The sequence below is a fragment of the Oncorhynchus mykiss genome, chromosome 19 (genome assembly GCF_057628025.1).
Source record: "Oncorhynchus mykiss isolate SJ-2025 chromosome 19, ASM5762802v1, whole genome shotgun sequence".
Classification (NCBI taxonomy): Eukaryota; Metazoa; Chordata; class Actinopteri; order Salmoniformes; family Salmonidae; genus Oncorhynchus; species Oncorhynchus mykiss.
In genome coordinates, this window is record NC_143040.1 from 36,827,081 (window position 1) to 36,842,597 (window position 15,517).

The window sequence follows — 15,517 nt, forward strand, 5'->3', positions numbered from 1 at the left end:
CCCTTCACTCTGCCGCCTGCAGAGTCAGACGCAACACGATGTTGGTGACAGCAATGCTGCTTCCAAACCGTGCATTGATTAATTACACTGTTAGTTTGTGTATCTGACTGTCTGCAAGCAGCTAGTGTTTCTTAGCAAGTTTTGGCTAAAATCAATGATGTTCTCCATGAATGCTAATCACTAGTTAGCTAGCTAAATGTAATCAGAGTCAGACCAAACGTAGCTACACTGTAGCTAATATACAGCCTGTAACCAGTTCTGGTGTAGGCTTGGATCACTATGTTGCTTGTGCAATGGTATCTTCGAAATCAGAGGGGAATAAGCGAAGCATGAATATGTTAGCTAGCTAGCTACATAAAGTAAGAGAACACACATGTAATGTAACATCGTATATGGTCCCCTAGGAAACACTGACCAACACTTTGGATCCTACCCTGTCGCAATAATTCCTCTCTGGCTTATTTATTTGGTGTCATGTCAAACAACGATGTATTCAACATGCTGCCCAATGTTAGACTGACTTGAGCCCATTTTAATTACATAATGAGCCTGTTTATAACTGCGTAATCAGCTTATTAGTAGTAAGTAATAACTTGTTATCGGTTAGGATGTTGGCACTTTTGTGTGTTATTGCAGTGACCAGGGGAAGGAAGTACAGAAAGTTTCTGTCTGTCCAGACATGCTTTTCTGTATATTAATATTTCTAAGGAAGTAGGTAAAAGGCAACCGTCAAGTCTCAGTTCCTGACAAGCTAGGCTAGTCTCTGTGGAAATAGGGTAAGGAGAGATGTGGAACTTAACATCTCAAGGTTGAGGTGAGGACAACAGTTAAAGAGAGACTGAACCGCTGAGAGGGGGCCCATAGGGGTCCACCTAACAACACTCTAACTGAAGCCTTATCTCTCTCTCTCTCATACCCCCCCCCGCGCCCACAAAGGTTTTGGGCTCAGTCTGGGCCACGACAATACCATGAGGAGCGGACTCGGTTCCTGCCCAGTAACAGAGAATGACTGTTTATCTTAGACTCCACCAAGAAGAAGACTCCACCTATGTGCTTGTGTGTCTTGTATGTTGTGTTGTGCAGCTGCAACATCCTGTCTGGTGTAATAAATCGAGTTTGAGCTTCCTTTGGGGTCCGTCTGGATTTGTAACAGAACTTAGAACCGAACGCCACTTTTTTTCCCCCAACTATTGAATTACAATAATCATTCTATTTCCATGCTTTCAACAGTTCACCAATAAACTACTTTAGACCTAGATTGTGTTGCCCAGATCTACCATGTAGCCCTACGTGACAGTGTGGATATGTTAAAAGTGCAGGAAATGCAGATGTCGATGAATTGATTTGGGTTGGATTGAACAGTATAAAACAATCGGAATGGAGAATGCCCCATAAACATCACTTATTTTCTACGTTGCCACCCTAGGGTCCTGAATATTTAGAACTTTTATTATGAAAAGTCATACTGTCATACCGTAAAAAATATATTGTGATATGATACTTTGACCATATCGCCCAGCCCTATGGCGGAGTATGCGCTATGTGTGTTTTGAGGCCGTGTTTGGAGTGTGTTGTTTAACGCAATTTAAGCTCATGCTACCTGACAATCCTACCTTCCAACACACCTTCCCCATTTACATACTTTGAGTTGTCTCCGTCATTTTACGCTGCGTTGCTCCGTGTGAATGCACCCTTGGTAAAAATGTATGCAAAGCCAAGCCCCTTAACAGCCATGTCTTCTCTCTTTACTTATGGATGAGTATTTATGCTAGCACAGACACCAGGCCACCCAGTATCTGCTTGTTTATGTCTGTCTGGATGTTTTGAGGCAGTGGTTCTGATTTATGTCCAGCCCACTTGAGAAGATGTTTTGTAGTCAGTTGTTATGCAGTGTGTCCCCCCTCCAAATGGCACCCTGTTCCCTATGTAGTGCACTACTTTTGTCCAGGACCCATTACTTTCTTGTCAAACGTAATGCACCATATAAGGAATATGGTGCCATTTGGGACACACCAATTCTGTATGATCATTTTTGGCAGTCTATACACATTCTGTGTGATGGTTATGTTGTGTGTATATATGTGATGGTTATGTAGTGTAAATAACCTCTGTATGAGCATCATTATAAGAGCATAGTTAGATGTCCCGTTCTGTGGTGCTTGGTAGGTCTTTCTACCTGCTTGGTAGGACTTATTTTCTACCTGAACTGATCAAATGTGTCCTAGTTCCACGCATCCTTCCTGTCAATCCTAGTGTGTCTGCAAAATGCCAGTGATTAGAGAACAAGAGATGGAGGGGAAAAATCTCATCTTGCTATGTTATTTCAATGTTTCGACTGTTTGTTCCCCAGTTGGAGAGGGCTTACTCTGTCTGTGGCACCATTGAGTACATGGCCCCAGAGATCGCAGCGGGAGGAGAGGCTGGACATGACATGGTAAATGATAATTAAGAACGTGTTTTTCTACCTGTTCTACTGTTCCTGACCCAAATGCACATGGTACACAGGTAATCATAGGTCTAGCTCACTAATAACTGGGTGTAGTCTGCTGCACACCTGTAAGAGCTGCCCTCCGGTGTCTGGTGTGGTTCCAAGCTGCCTACGTTGAATCATTTGCACAACACGTCAACGGTGTCGGCAGCCTGGAACGCCACCTTTTGCCACATGGTAATGTATATCATGAGCTTGTATATACTCTTAATAATACAAACTTTATTCATCCATGGAAAATCTACCCGTGTTCCAGGCAGTAGACTGGTGGAGCCTTGGGGTATTGATGTATGAACTTATGACAGGCGGATCACCATTCACCGTCGATGGAGACGACAACTCTCACACAGATATCGCCAAGTAAGCATTCCCCTAGATCTATCTCCTAACACAGTGGTCACCAACCGGGTCGATCTCCAAGGCATTCCTTGTCGATCACCAGACATTTCTGGTAAACGCTGTTGGTGGTAGGTGCACTAGATCCCGCAGGTCTAGCGCTGGGAAGGCAAAGTGTTTCCGTTTTGAACCAATTCATGTGTCTGAAGGTAGAACTCCACCTACCTGGCAGACCCAGAGAACAAATCAAGTGCACCTATAGGCCTACCGCTGGCCAATCGGATAGCTCAGATCACCATTTCTGCATTTTCCGAGAGCCATAGACTGTAAAAAGAAGCCTTGAGCGCACAGCAAAGTTGATATTGTGATATTTAAAAACGTTTTAAACAATGAATAAAGCGACTCAATGACTACAGCAAGGAGCTGCTGTTTTTATGACTTAAGTTAATGTTTCAGTTGTTACACAGCACTGTCAACACTTTGTTCAACCCATTTGTTTATAAGCCGTAAAATGTGCGTTCTCCCTACTTTCACTCACGCTACCACCACTGCAGCAGCAGCAAGGAATGAGTATAGCAAAGTGTTTCGATAAGCTCGCAATTTCATTATTAGTTGCACCTCTTTTTTAATATTGAGGTATATTTCACTTTCTTTGGTCGTAGGAGTAACAACATTATTTGGTGCACGAGGCAGTGAGACTTAAGATTCACCATCCCCTTTTCCCAGCGGAGCGATGTTGATTCCGGTGAGAGGCATCCGAAATGCAGTAATACTATATTGGGCATATTGCATAAACTTCATTGCTACAGAACTGTTTTTAATAGGTTAATGTTGCGTAGGCTTTTCTTTTTTTAAGTCATGTTTGTAAAAAATAAAAACATCTTATCGGTAGATCTCAGCTTGCATTTTGACTCGGTGATCTTAACTCAAAGGTTGGTGACCACTGTCATATCTCCTAACCCCAGGAAGAGTAGCTGCTGCATGAGCATTAGCTAATGGGGATCCTAATCAACTCAACTACACATCCATTTGATTTCCTGGTTCTCTGGAAAACAAAAATATGTTTCACTTGTCCAATAAGTAGTTGGTACCCAGCCAATCCGTGTCTGTCTAATCAAGTGAAAAAATATTAATTTATTCTTCTATATCTGGCCTCTCATTGTGTAAAACTTTCTGAATTGTTTTCCATATCTCTCTCTCTCTGGACTGTCTGTCAACCACTTTGGAAATGTATTTTCATTCATGTTTTCATGTTATTCTCGGGAATCAAATACACTTCTTGTTACTGTATGTTAGTCAGGGGTATTCAAATCTGATCCTGGAGGCCCAGAGTACTGCTGGTTTTCTGTTCTACCTGGTGTCTCCGGTCTAATTCAGTCCCTGATTACAGAGGGAAAATAAAAAATCAGCAGTGGAACTGGCTTCAAGGTCCAGAGTTGAATTTGTCTGATGTACAGTATGAATTATAATTTTTTACAAATAAAACCAAAATCCTATCCAACCATGACCTCTGTCACCTGTCAGGAGGATCTCAAAGAAGGACCCTCCGTTCCCCAAAGACATGGGCCCTCTGGCCAAAGACCTCATCCAGGGCCTCCTCATCAAAGACCCAAAGAAGAGACTGGGCTCTGGGCCTGACGGAGCAGAAAACGTTAAGAAACATCCATTCTACCAGGTAAAAGAGCGAGGCAGCCCCTTAACTTCGTACCAGCGCTATTTCCATAGGCTGACCGGAGATGCTGTATAGCCAACTCCTATGGTCATTGTCATTACTAATGACAAAAGTAGTTAGCTATACAGCACAAACAGATCTGAGACCTGGTTAGCATCTCCTCGCTAACATATTGAGAAAGATCTAAGCAAATGTATCTAATGTAAAAAGGGAAAAAAATATACAGTACCAGTCAAGTTTGGACACACCTACTCATTTCAAGGGTTTTTCTTTATTTTTACTATTTTCTACTTTTTAGAATAATAGTGAAGACATCAAAACTATGAAATAACACATGGAATCATGTAGTAACCAAAAAAGTGTTAAACAAATAAAAATATATTTTAGATTTGAGATTCTTCCAAGTAGCCACCCTTTGCCTTGATGACCACTTTGCACACTCTTGGCATTCTCTCAACCAGCTTCACCTGGAATGCTTTTCCAACAGTCTTAAATGAGTTCCCACATATGCTGAGCACTTGTTGGCTGCTTTCTCTTCACTCTGGTCTAACTCATCCCAAACCATCTCAATTGGGTTGAGGTCAGGTGATATTGGAGGCCAGGTAATTGCATGCGGAACTCCATCACTCTCGTCCTTGGTCAAATAGCCCTTACACAGCCTGGAGGTGTGTTTTGGGTCATTGTCCTGTTGAAAAATAAATGATAGTCCCACTAAGTGCAAACGAGATGGGATGGTGTATCGCTGCAGAATGCTGTGGTAGCCATGCTGATTAAGTGTGCCTAAAATTCTATATAAATCAGTGTCACCAGCAAAGCACCGTAACACCACCACCTCCATGCTTCACGGTGGAAACCGCACATGTGGAGATCTTCCGTTCACCTACTCTGCATCTCACCAAGATGCGGCGGTTGGAACCAAAAATCTCAAATTTGTACAGATTTCCACCGGTCTAATGCTCCATTGCTCGTGTTTCTTGGCCCAAGCAAGTATCTTCTTATTGGTGTCCTTTAGTAGTGGTTTCTTTACAGCAATTCAACCATGAAGGCCTGATTCACGCAGTTTCCTCTGAACAGTTGATGTTGAGATGTGTCTGTTACTTGAACTCTGAAGCATTTATTTGGGCTACAATTTCTGAAGCTGGTAAATCTAGTGAACTTATCCTCTGCAGCAGAGGTAACTCTGGGTCTTCCTTTCCTGTGGTGGTCCTCATGAGAGCCAGTTTCATCATAGCGCTTGATGCTTTTTGTGACTGCACTTGAAGAAACATTAACGTTCTTGAAATGTACTGTATTGACTGACCTTAATGCCTTAAAGTAATGATGGACTGTCGTTTCACTTTGCTTATTTGAGCTGTTCTTGTCATAAAATGGACTTGGTCTTTTACCAAATAGGGCTATCTTCTGTAAACCACCTTGTCACAACACAACTGATTGGCTTAAACACATTAAGGAAAGACATTCCACAAATTTAACAAGGCACACCTGTTAATTGAAATGCAGTCCAGGTGACTACCTCATGAAGCTGGTTGAGAGAATGCCAAGAGTGTGCAAAGCTGTCATCAAGGCAAAGGGTGGCTACTTTGAAGAATATTAAATATATTTTGATTCAACACTTTTTTTTGGTTCTACATTATTCCATATGTATTATTTAGTTCAATGTAGAAACTAGTAAAAATAAAGAACCTTTTTGAATGAGTCGGTATGTAAACTTTTGACTGGTACTGTGTGTACACACACACACAGTGCATTCAGAAAGTATTCAGACCCCTTGACTATGTGTAGATCAAGGGGAAAAAAACAATTGAATACATTTTAGAGTAAGGCTGTAATGTAACAAAATGTGAAAGTCAAGGGGTCTGAATACTTCTTGAAGGAACTGTATATACTTTCCGAAGGCGCTGTATATACACTGCCTTTGGAAAGTATTCAGACTCCTTGAATTTTTGGCAGCAATTACAGCCGCTGGTCTTCTTAGGTATGACGCTACAAACTTGGCACACCTGTTTTTGGAGAGTTTCTCACGTTCTTCTCTGCAGATCCTCTCAAGCTCTGTCAGGTTGGATGGGTAGGATTACTGCACAGCTATTTTCAGTTCTCTCCAGAGATGTTCGATTGTGTTCAAGTCCGGGCTCTGGCTGTGCCACTCAAGGACATTCAGAGACTTGTCCTCAAGCCACTCCTATGTTGTCTTGGCTGTGTGCTTAAGGTCGCTGTCCTGTTGGAAGGTGAACCTTCGCCCCCAGTCTGAGGTCCTGAGCGCTCTGGAGCAGGTTTTCATCAAGGATCTCTCTGAGTTTCTCTGTTCATCTTTGCCTTGATCCTGACGATGCTGTCACCACCATGCTTCACCTGCCAACATTTCAAAAACCTGTTTTCGTTTTGTCATTATGGGGTACTGCGTGTAGATTACTGAAGATTTATGATTTTTAAAAAACATTTTTTTTTTTTTTGAATAAGGCTGTAATGTAACTGTGGAATAAGTCAAGTGGTCTGTATTAAGTCAAAAGGCACTGTATTTAACTCTAATATACAAAACATTAGGTTCAATTTATTTTTAAGCCTGGATACAATTGAGACATGGATTGTGTATGTGTGCTATTCAGAGAGTGAATGGGCAAGACAAAATAATTAAGTGCCTTTGAACAGGGTATGTTAATAACTGCAACGCTGCTGGGTTTTTGTCACACTCAGCAGTTTCCCGTGTGCATCAAAAATGGTCCACCACCCAAAGGACATCCAGGCAACAGCAGGCCAGTGGTCGAAAATGGGTCATTGATGAAAGAAGACAGAGGAGGCTGGCATGAGTTGTGCAGAGCAACAGACGGGCTACAGTTAGTCAACTGACAGTCCAGTATAACATTGGTACCCAAAGACCCGTAAAAGAATGCACAACTCGTCCTACCTTGACACGAATGGGGTATGGCAGCCGACGACCTCAGAGTTCAACTATTTTCAGCAAAAAACAAGAAACTGCGGTTGCAGTGGGCTAAGGAACAAAAACACTGGAGAATTGGAAAAACATTGCCTGGTCTGATGAATCCCGGTTCCTGCTTTTTCAGGCTGATGCGAGGACTAGGGTATGGAGAACCGCATGAGTACAAGCATCCACATGGCGTGTGTCAACATTGCAGGCTGGTGGTGTGGGGTGTATTTTCATGGCACACATTGGGCCTCTTGGTAAAAGTGGAGCAGCATTTTGAATGCTACAGAATATCTGAACATCATTGCCAATTAGGTGCATCCTTTCATGGTGGCATTGTATCCATCTGCAAATTTTTTCAGCAGGATAATAGAGACCCACAGTGGAGGTGTCATAATCCCCATAAAACCTTGCAGTCAAAACAGGGAAATTATTCTAATTGTTTTTCTACCATTCAGTTTTCCCGTAGGGGATTTTAGAAACACTCCAAATAAGTGTTGTGTTTCCTGTAGGCTTACCCTGGCGTGACGTTTTGATAACTATATCAATCTCTCTGACAAGGTGAGTTTCATCAATATATTTGTCTCTATTCACTCTCAGATTCTAAAATGCTAAATACCATCAAAGTAGACACGCAAAACGACCAATCCCTGCAGGCTCCTGGATGTCATCTCTAGCAGACCCCTTTGCTAACAGGTATTGTGTTAATTTAAAACTTGCACCAGACATTTCACAGAATTCTCAATTTGAAGGAAATGTTGCCTATTTATTCATTACTACATTTAGCTAACATTAAATAGTTCATCCAGAGATTTTTTTAACCTTTGCCTTGATTCGGCAGTCTCGTCCAGATCATCATGCCATTTAGATTTTTTTTTTTTTGTTCACTTTAGCAGCTAATTAGCATATCAGTTTTGGAGGGTAAATGCAGGCGAATAAATTGATAAGTCACTTTGTCCAAGAGATTTACACGGTTATCAAAATGTCACTCCAGGGTAAGCCTACAAGAGAAACAGCTCTTATTTTAAGTCCCCTATGGGGAAAAATGAAAATGAACATCAATTGGAACCATTTCACTGTTTGACCACTAGGTTTTAGGGGTATTATGACTCATCCTGAAGTACTCTATGCCCCATGACACAAGGCTAGGATTGTCCAGGAATGGTTCCACAAACATGACCGTGAATTCAGCTAACTGCAGTGGCCTGCCCAGTTACCAGATCTCAATCCAATTTGGCATCTGTTGGATGAGATGGAACGAGGTATTTGGGAGTACAGATCTACTACCAGCCAACTTGACACAACCTGTTAGAACCGTTGGCGTCGACCTGGGCGAGCATCCCTGTGGAACTCTTTCGACGCCTTGTCGAGTCCACGCCCCGAGGAAATTGAGACTGTTCTGAGGTCAAAAAGGTGTGCAACTCAATATTAGGATTGTGTTCCTAATGTTTTGTACACTCGAGTATCTTGATTAGATAAGTATTCACCCCCTTAGTCAATACATGTTAGAATCACCTTTGGTAGTGATTACAGCTGTGAGTCATTCTGGGTAGGTCTCTAAGAGCTTTCCACACCCAGATAGTGCAACATTTGCCCATTTTATTATTTTCATAATTCTTCAAGCTGTCAAATTGGTTGTTGATCATTGCTAGACAACCGGTTTCAGGTCTTTCCATCGATTTTCGGCCACTCGAACATTCACTGTCTTCTTGGTAAGCAACTCAAGTTTTTATTTGGCCTTGTGTTTTAGGTTATTGTCCTGCTGGAAGGTGAATTCATCTCAGTGTCTGGTGGAAAGCAGACTGAACCAGGTTTTCCTCTGGGAATTTGCCTGTACTTAGCTCCATTCCGTTTCTTTTTTATCCTTAACGATTACAAGCATACCCATAACACCACTATGCTTGAAAATATGGGGAGTGTTACTGTGTATTGGATTTGCCCCAAATATAACCACTTGGTTTTCAGGACATGAATGGTTTTGCCACTTTTTTTTACACTTACTTTAGTGCCTTGTTGCAAACAGGATTCATGTTTTGGAATATTTGTATTCTGTACAGGCTTCCTTCTTTTCACTGTGAATTAGGTTAATATTGTGTAGTAATTACAATGTTGTTCATCCATACTCAGTTTTCAGCCATTGAACTCTGAAACTGTTTTTCAAAGTCACCATTGGCCTCATGGTGAAATCCCTGAGCGGTTTCTTTCTTCTCCGACAGCTGAGTCTGGAAGGACCACTGTATCTTTCTAGTGACTGGGTGTAGTGATACACCATCTGAAGTGTAATTAACAACTTACTTCACCATGCTCAAAGGGATATTCACTGTCTACCAAGGGGTGCCCTTTGCGAGGCATTGGAAAACCTCCCTGGTCTTTGTGGTTGAATCTGTGTTGGAAATTCACTGCCCGAATGAGGGACAATGATCTGTACGGTATGTGTGGGTTGCAGAGATGAGGTTGTCATTCAAAAATCATGTCAAACACCATTATTCAATTCAAGTTATGTGACTTGTTAAGCACATTTTTGCCATCACAAAGGGGCTGAATACTTGACTCAAGACATTTCAGCTTTTTCATTTTCAATGAATTTATTTTTTAAAAATGACATCGTTCCACTTAAACATTATGTGGTATAATGTCTAGGCCAGTGCCAAAAAAACAACAATTTAATCTGTTTTAAATTGTCTGTTGCATAACAGAATGTGGAAAAGGGGGATGAGTACTTCCTGAAGACACTTTATATTTGCCTTTTGTTGATAAAATGGTCTTAAAGTAGAAATGGTTGCCGACTAAAGCTTTTTGTTGTGCTTCATCTCAATATTTCAGAAGATTAACTGGGACGACTTAGCAGCTAAGAGGGTGCCTGCCCCGTTCAAGCCGGTGATCAGGGATGAGCTAGATGTCAGCAACTTTGCGGAGGAGTTCACTGAAATGGACCCCACCTACTCCCCTGCAGCTCTGCCTCAGAACTGTGACCGCATCTTTCAGGTGTGTCTCTGTGTGTGTCCCTGTGTGTGTGCCCGATGGACCCCACCTATTCCCCTGCAGCTCTGTCTCAAAACTGTTACCTTAATTCTCTGGTTGGTTAGAGGTTTTTGACAATGCATCTTTCAGATGGGGTGGGAAGTGGTTGATTATGCTTTTTAATACAGTCGGTCTGTGTTAAAATGCTTTTCCCAAATGGTCAAATTATGTTTCATTTAGGTAAACATTATTTTGTTGACATTCAATGTAAACTCTTGACGTGTGGTAGATGGTGTCACAGATGACGCTGTTTCTATGTACAGTACGAGTGAAAACGTTTGGACACACCTACTCATTCAAGTTTTTCTTTATTTTTTTTACGATTTTCTACATTGTAGAATAATAGTGAAGACATCAACACTATGAAATAACACACATGGAATAATGCAGTAACCAAAAAATGTGTTCGACAAATCAAATTGTATTTTAGTAAGTAACCCTTTGCCTTGACAGCTTTTCACACTCTTGGCATTCTCTCAACCAGCTTCATGAGGTAGTCAACAGGAATGCATTCCAATCAGTTGTGTTGTCACAAGGTAGGGGTGGTATACAAGCGCTATGAAACTGGCTCTCATGAGGAAAACCCAGAGCTACCTCTGCTGCAGAGGATAAGTTCAATTAGATTTACCAGCTTCAGAAATTGCGGCCCAAATAAATGCTTCACAGAGTTCAAGTAACAGACACATCTCAACATCAACTGTTCAGAGGAGACTGCGTGAATCAGGCCTTCATGGTCAAATTGCTGCAAAGAAACCACTACTAAAGGACACCAATAAGAAGAAGAGACTTGCTTGGGCCAAGAAACACGAGCAATGGACATTAGACTGGTGGAAATCTGTCCTTTGGTCAGATGAGTCCAAATTTGAGATTTTTGGTTCCAATCGCCATGTCTTTGTGAGGCGCAGAGTAGGTGAACGGATGATCTCTGTATGTGTGGTTACAACCATGAAGCATGGAGGAGGAGGTGTGATGGTGCTTTGTTGGTGAGTCAGTGATTTATTTAGAATTCAAGGCACACTTAACCAGCATGGCTACCACAGCGATATGCCATCCCATCTAGGTTGCGCTTAGGGGGACTATCATTTGTTTTTCAACAGGACAATGACCCTACACACCTCCAGGCTGTGTAAGGGCTATTTTACCAAGGAGAGTGATGGAGGGCTGCATCAGCTAACCTGGCCTCCACAATCACCCGACCTCAACCCAATTGAGATGGTTTGGGATGAGTTGGACCGCACAGTGAAGGAAAAGCAGCCAACAAGTGTTCAGCATATGTGGGAACTCCTTCAAGACTGTTGGATAAGCATTCCAGGTGAAACTGGTTGAGAGAATACCAAGATTGTGCAAAGGGTGGCTACTTTGAAGAAGAATAAATATATTTTGATTTGTTTAACACTTTCTTGCTTAGTAATAATTCCAAATGTTATTTTATACTGTTGATGTATTCACTATTATTCAACAATGTAGAAAATAGTACAAATAAAAACCCTTGAATGAGTAGGCGTGTCCATACTTTTGACGAGTACTGTATGTATTTGACTCCTCAGCTATTGACGTTGTTTAGAAACTCCTCAATAGCTTGCTTTAAAGTCAGTGCAAGCCCGTCTGTGTGTACATTGGTATTCAAATTGACTAAAGGGCTTTTCATTCAAGGCGTATAATTATAGCCATATGCAGTTCTGATGGACCTAACAGATGTGAATGACTATTTATGCTATAGTTTTGAACCATAATGTGTCCCAGAGCCCCTATTCATAAAGCATCTCTGAGCATGAGTGCAGATCGAGGATCCATTTTTGCCTTTTTAGATCATAATTATATGGACGGAGGGACCTGATCCTAGATCTGCACTCCTACACTGAGACACTTTATGAATGCAGCTGTGTGCCAGCTTTTGGTTGAGTGCCTGATTGATGTAGGCTATTGAGCAAAATCTCAGCTGTGATTGCCATGCCTTCTGGCTCCTCGAGCCTGGCTGATCAATAGGCCCATTTATAAGGGCTTCTCTCTCTTTTCTCTGCTGGAATAAAAGGTTACGGTTCCAGAGAATCACCATGTCTGCCTCAATTACGCCTTAAACCTATGATTGCCAACTTCATCTTGGCTTGTTTTATTTCATGCACGCAGCCCAAATTTCACATATACTAGAATTTGTAGGCTAGTCTTTATAATTTGACGCCAGGCCTGAGCAATTGCGTTAGAGAGAACTGCTGCTATCACAACTTTTAACTCTTGGGGGTCTGCGCTCCCGCCTCGCCTCACAAAACAAAATTAAATTGCATTAGAGCCCCGACGAGATGTAATTTCACAGCAGCGCAATCAGATATTGATGCCTGGCAATTAGGGTATTCTCATCCATCCATCCATCCGTCCATCCACAGCTCTTACTCTGCATGCATTCCACACAGCTGTGTGTGTGTGTGTTCTAGCTAGCTAGCTCTGGGCCCTTCATAGTTGGAACCAGGCAGCACATCCCAATCCTGTCATAGATGACAGTTATAACAATGAGCACAGGTGGACCACCAATGAATGGCAGCCATTGTCATGCTCACGCCACAGTTGTTACAGGATTGATGGGTTATAATGTAGTTATTGAATGAAATAAACGCTGCATGCCTTTTCAGTAAAATGAAGAAAACTACGTTTTGAAGTTCAGATTTGAACCCAACCTAGTCTACTTTGGTGGCGATGGCCATCTTATGCATTGTTGCTGCAACAATGGTGAAAAGGACGTCTCAGCTCTATAATGTGAAGGGTATACCGTTGACGAGGTATATTATATTAAACCCACTTCTTGTTATGTGTGTCCTTTGTGCAGGGCTACTTGTTCATGGCTACCTCTCGCTTCACATTTCTGCTTCATGTAATACCCCCTCTCTCTGTCTCTCTGTCCTAGTTACAGGGCTATTTGTTCATGGCCACCTCTCGCTTCATATTTCTGCTTCATGTAATACCCCCTCTCTCTGTCTCTCTGTCCTGGTTACAGGGCTACTCGTTCATGGCCCCCTCCATCCTGTTCAAGTGGAACGCTGTAATGGACGACACACTACAGCTGTGTGGAGGATCAGGGTCACAGAGGCCGGGGTCTGCTGCTGTGGCCCGCAGCGCCATGATGAAGGTACACCTGTGTGTGTGTGTAGTACAGTTTAGATGGATAGGGTTGTATTTATTCCCGCCACCTAAACACACTTAGCTTTAATAGCTTAACTACAGCCACTAAGAAAGAGGAGTTTTCTCCCTAGAGCAACGCTTGCTTTCAATTGTTTTTGCATTCGTCTTTTCAGGTTTCAGTCCTTCCAGGAGTGAATCATTTAGCTACTGTATTTTTTTTAAATTCTATTTTCAGCTTTGGCTCAGGTGTGGTGTTGACTAATTAGCGACTGATAGTGGCGTTATGAAAACGGCGTTCTTTGTGATTTGGTAAGACAATCTTCTCTTTTAGGACTCTCCGTTCTATATGAACTATGAGATGAACCTGAAGGACAATGCTCTGGGCGAGGGCAGCTTCTCCATTTGTAGGCAGTGCACCCACAAGAAGACTGGCCAGAAGTACGCTGTGAAAATCGTCAGCAAGAGGTACTGTACCATAGGCTAGCCTGGTTCCCAGATCTGTTTTGTGCTGCCATACTGTACCAGGCTCAGACCGGCCCTGCCCGGAGCTCACTGATGTGTGTTTATTGGGAGTTGGCTAGCTAACTAGATAAGACATTGTAGTATTATTTCATTTTTTTTGAGGAAGAAGAAAAAAGTAGAACCCCATTGTTCAAATACTACATCAACTTTAGTTTAACAACTAGCGACCTAATCATGAGATTTTTGCCTCTTAGGGAGGCTAAAAGAGGCATAGTTGAGCCATAATCCAAGAGGAAGCTCTGTCACTTTACTGGAAACTTGAGGACATTACTTTGTGCTATAATATCCCATCGATGCCCTTCCACTGAACACACATGTACACTGCCTTTCCAGCCCAAACTGCCTCAGTTTCATCACAAGCCGACTTTGAATCGCCATAATTTAAAAAATAAAATAAAAAAGGTTTGACGTTTTATACGATTTGAGATTCTTTTAAAAGTAGTTCAAAAATGTGTGTATAATTGTGCCATTTTTCATTCACTTTTCAATTTAGCTGATTTTAAATAAAACAATTATTTTGGAGAAAAATGTAGTGAGACATCCGTTAAACATCGAATTAAATTTGTTTGGTCTCACTCGATGTGATGTAAATTCCAGGCCACCAGACGTTGCGGTAGCGATTACAACACTTGTTGGCTGCTGGTGGATGAAGTGTGCCAACACTTCCCTGACAGGAATAGGCTTCAGTGGTGACACTGAACTTACGGGGGTGACACCTGTGACAGGTGCACACGTGACAGGCGACTCCTTCTGATGACACTTTGCGTCTCGTCTCTCCCATGTCCCCTCTAGGATGGAGGCCCAGACACAGAAAGAGATTGCAGCTCTGAAGCTCTGCGACGGCCACCCCAACATCGTCAAGACTCACGAGATTTACCATGATCAGGTACATTTTATTGAACCTTATCTTTAAATGTTAGTCTCATTTTAGATAACAGGCACTTCTTACAGAAGAGATGTTATCTTTGCTGTCTCTGCTATGCTGGTTAGACGCGCGTGCCGTGGAGTCAGTGGAAACATTGCATTACGTTATATTTCAGTCGTTCGGCAGACACTCGCTGGAATCACTGAAGTAGGCAAAAAAAAACAAACACGTATTTTCATAGAACTTGTCATTTCTTACAGTTTCTTCTCATCGAGATGATATCCTCTATTTTACCAGAGAGACCTGTTATCACAAGTGTTGCCGGTGAAAGCCCATCTTTAGAAATGGCTATTTTCTTTCCTAACCGAACTGGTGATCCTAAGACGAGACTAACGGCAGATGGCCTTATTAAGTCAGAGGTGGAACAAAGCAGATGAACGTGGAAGCGAGATTCCTCCTGGGACATTCTCCATCTCCCTCTTCTCTCCTTCATATCGTCTTATAATAAACACTACACTATACCCCCATATTTCAGTTTGTATACACTGCATTTTACTGCAGCACAACAGCTGCGCCACATAC

General features: G+C 42.1%; 1 protein-coding gene across 5 annotated transcripts in view; it reads left to right on the forward strand.

The window, feature by feature from the left end:
- The window catches only part of rps6ka5 (ribosomal protein S6 kinase A5), a 40,601-nt gene that overhangs the window by 10,807 nt on the left and 14,277 nt on the right, over positions 1-15,517 (forward strand). For 3 of the 5 annotated variants that reach the window (XM_036954582.2, XM_090210930.1, XM_036954583.2), the window contains 7 exons: positions 2,351-2,434; positions 2,745-2,848; positions 4,349-4,499; positions 10,240-10,401; positions 13,424-13,555; positions 13,880-14,013; positions 14,863-14,956. In XM_036954582.2, the coding sequence (XP_036810477.2) occupies positions 2,351-2,434; positions 2,745-2,848; positions 4,349-4,499; positions 10,240-10,401; positions 13,424-13,555; positions 13,880-14,013; positions 14,863-14,956 (861 nt within the window). The remainder of the gene's footprint in view (positions 1-2,350; positions 2,435-2,744; positions 2,849-4,348; positions 4,500-10,239; positions 10,402-13,423; positions 13,556-13,879; positions 14,014-14,862; positions 14,957-15,517) is intronic. The other 2 variants (XM_090210931.1, XM_090210932.1) reach the window with 1 other exon arrangement.